This window comes from Scylla paramamosain, chromosome 31 (genome assembly GCF_035594125.1).
Source record: "Scylla paramamosain isolate STU-SP2022 chromosome 31, ASM3559412v1, whole genome shotgun sequence".
NCBI classification, from domain to species: domain Eukaryota; kingdom Metazoa; phylum Arthropoda; class Malacostraca; order Decapoda; family Portunidae; genus Scylla; species Scylla paramamosain.
In genome coordinates, this window is record NC_087181.1 from 697,501 (window position 1) to 705,000 (window position 7,500).

Genomic DNA, 7,500 nt, shown 5'->3' on the forward strand with positions numbered 1-7,500 from the left:
CTTTCTACAATGAACATTCTCATTGTATCCAATACTATTAATCGAAACTAGAGGCTTTCGCATCTCACGCGTTGTTAAAACAGCTCTCATGAAGTTAGTAAGTTCTCTGAGCCGTCTCCTCCAGCTTTCTCATCTCTCCAGTGGCTGACTGTTGAATGATCGCCTGGCCTCTGATGGCTCGCACTGGATATTAAGTGACGTTCCTTCAGGAGCTCGTGCCGCCCTGCAGTGTTTCCTGATGCACTCGCAATGCTCGTAGAAGACTGAGTTGAGGCACCGTTTCTCTCCTCACATCCTAACCACTCTACTGAGATAAGGGCAGGAGAAAGCAATTGTAAATCAGCAGATGGAGAACCAGATGAAGAGAAGGGTTGCTAGGGGAACCTGGGATAGACGGTGCAGCTGATAAACGTGAGTGAAGGCTGAGGAAAATTTTTGTCGTGCATTAGAAATTTGAAAGGTGAAGATGAGGAGGAGGAGGATGGAGAAGAGAAGAAGGGACGGGGGTTGGGAAGTAGTAGTAGTTAGTTAATAGTGGTAGTAGTAGTAGTAGTAGTAGTAGTAGTAGTAGTAGTAGTAGTAGTAGTAGTAGTAGTAGTAGTAGTAACAGTAGTAGTAGGAGAAACAACAAAAGAAAGAGGAAGAAAAAGACATACCGAAGACACTTTGATGAATCTTTCCCAGTAGTAGTAGTAGCAGCAGCAGCAGCAGCAGCAGCAGCAGCAGCAAGTAGTAGTAGTAGTAGTAGTAGTAGTAGTAGTAGTAGTAGTAGTAGTAGTAGTAGTAGCAGCAGCAGTAACAGTAGTGGTAGTAGTAGTAGCAGCAGCAGTAGTAGTAGTAGTAGTAGGTAGTAGTAGTAGTAACAATAGAAGGAAGAACAAGAGACACACTGGGATCCCTTGAAATTAACCTCCCTGAAGTGTTTCCCATCCCTCATAACCCGAGGTCGCCCCGGCAATCATTACCGCCACCTCAGCCCGCAGTAACGGAGGAGGAATTACTGCTCATTTCAGCACATCATTTTCACGCCGCTCGCTGCTACATCACCGGGGAATCATTGCGTCAAACCGAGTGCGTTTATTACCTCAGCTTGCCTTCGTGCTGCACTGCCTGGGGTACGATGACTAGTGCAGTGGAAGGAGGGAAAACAGATAGATAAATAGATAGATAGGTAGATATATACATAGACAGGTGTGTGGGTAGATAGAAAGAGACGTAGATAGACAAGGTGGGAAAGTACGTAGGTGGGTAGCTATTCGTACTTAGATAGATAGATAGATAGACAGACAGACAGATAGATAGTCTGCCACGTGGAGTCCTGTATCTTCTTGCAGTTTTTCTTATTTTCTTGTGTTCATATGTTTATGTTCTTATTGCCACCACCACTACCACCATCCCCTACTACCCACCACCACCACTACTACCACATTCACTTAAAGGCAGCAGAGATGAGACACCAAGAGTGAACGCAATAGCAGAATTATACAATCCTTTCACGTCAACCAATCTGTCTCACTCACTCGCTCTGTTTTGTGCTGTCCCTCAATCTTAACTCCCTTTTGGTTTCCACAGTAACTATCAATCATCAGGTTTTTGCTAGAAGTGTCAGCAGATCAGAGGGACGTGAGACTGAGGAAAAACTCTTAAAACGATAGTGGAGAAAAAGAATGGGCAGTTTTTTTGATTGGTACTCTTACTAAGGACCTTATTCTGAAACTCTTCTGCGCCGCACCTCGATTTATTTCAAAAGGCTCCAGTTTTTAAGGGTGTTTTTATGGTCCCAGTGACAGATTAACAAGATTTCTATGTTATTTACTGGACAAACTTTCTTGAGAACCTTGCTAATCATCCCTGATAGCTCGCACTGGATATTAAGTGACGCCTTCAGGAGCTCGTGCCGCCTACAGTGCTTCCTGATGCACTTGCAATACTAGTAGAAGACTGAGTTGAGGCACCATTTCTCTCCTCACATTCCTAACCACCTCTACTGAGATAAGGGCAGAAGGAAGCAATTGTAAATCAGCAGATGGAAGACTAGATGAAGAGAAGCGTTGCTGGGGTGACCTGGGATAGACGGGCAGCTGATAATCGTGAGTGGAGAAGGTTGAGGAAATTTTTTTCTCCTGCATTAGAAAACTGAAAGGTGAAGATGAGGTGGAAGAGGAGGATGAAAATAGTCGAGGTGAAATTGCACGGGTCCTTAAAGGTGTTTTTTATGGTTCTAGTGACAGAATAACGAGATTTCTACATTGTTAACAGAAGAAAACACTCGTGAAAAACACGGCTAATCATCTCTGTGATCTTTGAAAATAATTATGTTAAAGTTACATGGGTTTTTTAAGGATGTTTTTTTTTTAATGGTTCTACTGACAGATTAACAAGATTTCCTACACTATTAACAGGAGAAACACTCGTGAAAATCCGGATAATTATCTCTGTGGCCTTTGGAAATAGTTATGGTGAAGTTATACGGGTTTTTAAGGATATTTTTGATGGTTTTTATAACAAGATTTTTACATTATTAACGGGGAGAAACACTCTTGAGAACCCGGCTTATCATCTCCGTGGCCTTTGAAAATAGTCGTGGTGAGAGAGCAAAGCGTTTTCACAGTACGGGAGTGAATGGAAGGAAGGAACACCAACCCTTCACTCCTCTGCCGTCACTCCCTCAATGAGACTCTTAATGAATCTCTCTCGCGTCTCCTTCCCATTTATTTCCTCTCAGCTCCATGACCCCAAGCGAGAGAAATTGCACTTCATCTCATTCTTCGCTTTATTCTTTCTCTCTTTATTCTCCCTCGTTCTCCTCGTCATTCTCACTCAACATAACCGTTTTTCTCGCCCTCGTCGTCCTCCTCCTCCTAGTTTTCCTTATTTTCTTCGTCGTTGTTGTTTGTTGTCATTGTCGTTGTTTTCTTTCCCCTCCTTCTCCCCTCCTCCTTCTGCTTCTTCTTCTCCTCCTTCTTCTCCTCTTCCTCCTCCATTCTTGTTCACGTCCTCTTCTTCGTTATCGTCGTTGTTGTCCCCTCCTCCTTCTCCTCCTCCTCCTCCTCTTCTTCCTCTTTTCCCTTAGTTAAAATTAAACAAGAACTTTCACCATCATAAGCAATAGATCGAAAGACAAACACGCACGCACACACACACACACACACACACACACACACACACACACACACACACACACACACACACACACACACACACACACACACACACAGGGACACAGACGCACAAAAAAAAGTGATGTATCGGCAATTCGGCGAGTGATATTGAGCTTTAATTAACTACGCGGGAGAGAATGGATGAAAAAAAAAAAAGAAGAGGCTCCCTTAATTAATAGCCGGAGTGTGACAGTCGCGGGAACACATGAGGGCTGCGGTAAAACTGTAATTATTGCGACAAAAAATAAGAGTGTCAAACGGCGGAGGGACACCGTGAAGAAAGGGGTGATGGGGGGGAGAGAGAGAGAGAGAGAGAGAGAGAGAGAGAGAGAGAGAGAGAGAGAGAGAGAGAGAGAGAGAGAGAGAGAGAGAGAGAGAGAGAGGGGGTAGTGTGATGTGTGTGTGTGTGTGTGTGTGTGTTGGTGTTATTTCTCTTTTTTTTCTCCTCTTTCTCTCTCTCTCTCTCTCTCTCTCTCTCTCTCTCTCTCTCTCTCTCTCTCTCTCTCTCTCTCTCTCTCTCTCTCTCCGCTTTTTTTATTCTTTTTCGTTTTGTTTTTTGTTTAATTTATCTTCCTTTTAATGTTTTTTTTTTATTCTAATGTTTCTTCTCACTTCTTTTTTTTTTACTTTTTACGTATTTTTATTGAATTCTTTCCTTTATTTTTTATTGTTTTGTTTCATCTTTCTTCCTTAGCTATTATTGTTTTTTTTTTTTCTTTTTTCCTTTCCTTTTTATTTAAATTTTTCTCTTTACTGTTTGCTCTCGTCTTCCTCCTCCTCCTTCCTTTTTTTTTTTTTTTTTTTTTTTTATTTTATTCGTTTTCAATTTATTCAATTTTTGCTTTCTTTTGCTGCTTGTTCTCCTCATCTTCCTTCTCCTCCTCCTCCTCCTCCTGTTCTTATTGCCATCTTCGTTGTTGTCGTTGTCGTCGTCTCTTCCTCTTCCTCTTCCTCTTCCTCCTCTTTCTCTTTCTTTTCGCTTTCATTTTCTTTTCCTCTGTTTCTTCTGTGATATTTTTGTCCTTCTTCTTCTTCTTCTTCTTCTTCTTCTTCTTCTTCTTCTTCTTCTTCTTCTTCTTCTTCTTTCTCTTCTTCTTCTTCTCCTCCTCCTCCTCCTCCTCCTCCTCCTCCTCCTCCTCCTCCTCCTCCTCCTTGTTGTTGTTGTTATTATAGTTGTTGTTGTTTTTGTTCTTGTTTCTGTCGTTGTTGTTGTTTGTTGTTGTTGTTGTTTGTTGTTATTTTTGTTGTTATTGTTGTTGTTGTTGTTGTTGTTGTTGTTGTTGTTGTTCTCTTCTAGCTCGTCCTCCTCTTCTTCTTCTTCTCTTTGACCTCCTCCTCCTCCTCCTCCTCCTCCTCCTCCTCCGTTTTTTCTTATCGGTTTTCTTCTTCCAAATTCTCTTTTATCTGGGTTGCACCGCCTTTCATTTCAAGCTGTTTCACCATTTTTCTTTCTGTACCTCCTCCTCCTCCTCCTCCTCCTCCTCCTCCTCCTCCTCCTCCTCCTCCTCCTCCTCCGCTTCCTCCCTCCTCTTCCATCTCTTTTTTTTTTTCCTTCACAAATCCCATGCCTCATATATCATATTTCGTCATTCTCTCTCTCTCTCTCTCTCTCTCTCTCTCTCTCTCTCCTCTCTCTCTCTCTCTCTCTCTCTCTCTCTCTCTCTCTCTCTCTCTCTCTCTCTCTCTCTCTCTCTCTCTCTCTCTCATTTTCATTACATCACTTCATTATCTTCTTCCAACTTCCCTTCCTCTCCTTTTTCTTCTTCCTCTCTTTCTTGGTTATTTGTCTTCCTCCCTCCTTCCTTCCTCCCCCCCTCCTCCTCCTCCTCCTTTCTCCTGATTTTCTCCATCCACTTTCGCTCCTTAAAACTCTTCAGTAATCTTCTCTCCTCCTTTCTCATCCTCATTTCCTAATTTCACACCCTCTTTCCCTTCTTCCTTCCTCCTCTTTTTCTTTTCTCAAATTTATTTTTCATCTAATTCCCTTCGTCTCCTTTCGTATTTCTTTTTTCATTTATTATTCTCTCTACATTCGTTTTTTTCTTTTTTTCGTAATTTCCTGTTTTGTTTTTCTTCATCTATTCCTCTTTTTAAAATTTGTTCACTTGTTTCTTTCTATATTTTTTGTCTAAATTTTTTTTTCTTTTGTTTATCTGTAACACCTCTCTCTCTTTCATTTCTGTTTCTCTCTGTCTGTCTGTCTGTCTGTTTGTTTGTTTATCCGTCTGTCTTTTCGTTTCTCTTTCTCTATTTATCTTCTTATCATTCATATCTCTATTATCTTTCTACATCCTCTGTTCTCATTGTTTTCTTTGTTGTTAACTATTCGACTTAAACAATCCTGTGTCTTTAACTTTTCTTCTCATAAATAAAAACAGATACATTGATGAATAGATAGATAAATACACACAGACGGACAGGCAGACAAACAGACAAACAGATACAAACTGATAGACATATGGATACATACATACATACATGCATACATACATTTCTCCTCTCTCTCCTCCTCTTGTTCATTATCTCTGTAACTCGCCATTCTAAACACTCCAACACACCCTCCCTTCTCTCTCCAACACCCTCCATCCCTCTAACACCGCTATCCTCTCCCCTGCAGGACCTCAGGCCAGAGCGGGGGCGGCGGCATCAAGCTCACGTCTCTCAGCCCAGACAAGCTGCACATGACCGAGGTGGAGAGCGTGGATCACTTCAGCGTGTCGCCTCGCTTCCACCCTCACCGCCTCTACCCCCCACAGGCTCCCAACAACGACACCACCACCACCGCCACCCCCACCACCGGCACCACCACCACCGCTACCACGCAGCTGCCCTCCCAAACTACTGGTGAGTGTGTGTGTGTACGTGTTAGTAAGAGAGAGAGAGAGAGAGAGAGAGAGAGAGAGAGACTACGACTATGACTACTACTACTACTTCGTGTTTATTCTTACACTACTATTACCTTGTATCCTTCCTCCTCCTCCTCTCTCTCTCTCTCTCTCTCTCTCTCTCTCTCTCTCTCTCTCTCTCTGCTTTCATTATCCCAGCGCAATATTTCCCGGTAATTTCAGTATCCGTGTTTCAGTAACTCTCAAATTATTACCAAATACCCAATACCTAATTAACGCGCCAACCTGATGCCGTAACTCCGTCGCTTCAGCGCATCGAAACTATTGATCCACAGGGAGATTAAGGGAAGCTGCTCTCCTCATCTGCTTTACGACTTTGATACCAGGGTGAAAAAACGTATTATAGAGGGCTGTTGGTGGTGGTGGTGGTGGTGGTGGTGGTGGAGAGTAAGAGTGACAAATGATAGGAATAACATAAAAAAAAAGAACGTTAGAGGGAAGGAAATAGTAGAGAAAGGAAGGGATTTCGGGAATTTGTTTATGATTTTGATACAGGGTGAAAAATGTACGTATTAGAAGGTGGTGGTGGTGGTGGTGGTGGTGGTGGTGGTGGAAATCAAGAGTGGCAGGTACGAATAATAGCATAACATTAACACGAGAACGATGATGAAAATGAGGAAGGAAATAATAGAAAAAGGAAGGGATGGAGGGATGTTGTTGCTCATGATTTTGTTTATGAGTTTGATAGCGGTATGAAAAATGTATTACAGGGTGGTGGTGGTGGTGGTGGTGGTGGTTGTGGTGGTGGTGGTGGCTGTGAACAAGAGTAATAATAATAAGGACGCAAGGACGGTGATGACAGTGACGAGGGAAATAATAGATAAGGGAAGAGATCTGATCTGCTTTATGAGTTTGTTAGGAGGTGAAAATATATTAGAGGATGGTGGTGGTGGTGGTGGTGGTGGTGGTGGTGGTGGTGGTGAACAAAGTAACAAGGACATGAAAATGAGAACGGTGATGAAAATGAGGAAAGAAAATAAATGTTTGATAGAGATGAAAAATGAGAGGGTCGTAGTGGTGGTGGTGGTGGTGGTGATGGTGGTGGTGAACAAAATAAAAGGAACGTGAAAATGAGAGGAATGATAAGAATGAAGAGCAAAATAAAAGAAAGGGATTTAAATTAAGGAAGGTCTTTTTATGGCTTTGATGGAGATGGGAAAAAATGCATTAGAATATGATGGTGATGATGATGATGATGATGATGTGGTGGTTATAATTGTGATGACGATGAATAACAAATTAGCAAGGACATGAACGCGAGGACAAGGATGAAAATGGCCAAGAAAAGGGAAAACAGGATAAAAAAATATAATGATGCGAAGGCGACGAGAAGGAAGAGGAAAACGTAAAAAAAAAAAGAAAAAGATAATTATGATGAGAAAACGAATAAGAAGAAAATTAAGAAAAAAGAAAAACGAACACTGAAGATATAA

General features: G+C 41.9%; 1 protein-coding gene across 1 annotated transcript in view; it reads left to right on the plus strand.

Moving 5' to 3' along the window:
• The window catches only part of LOC135116363 (neuronal acetylcholine receptor subunit alpha-10-like), a 132,347-nt gene that overhangs the window by 112,037 nt on the left and 12,810 nt on the right, over positions 1 to 7,500 (plus strand). Inside the window, 3 exon segments of the mRNA XM_064033743.1 lie at positions 1,464 to 1,468; positions 5,779 to 5,805; positions 5,807 to 6,005. Of these exon segments, the coding sequence (XP_063889813.1) occupies positions 1,464 to 1,468; positions 5,779 to 5,805; positions 5,807 to 6,005 (231 nt within the window).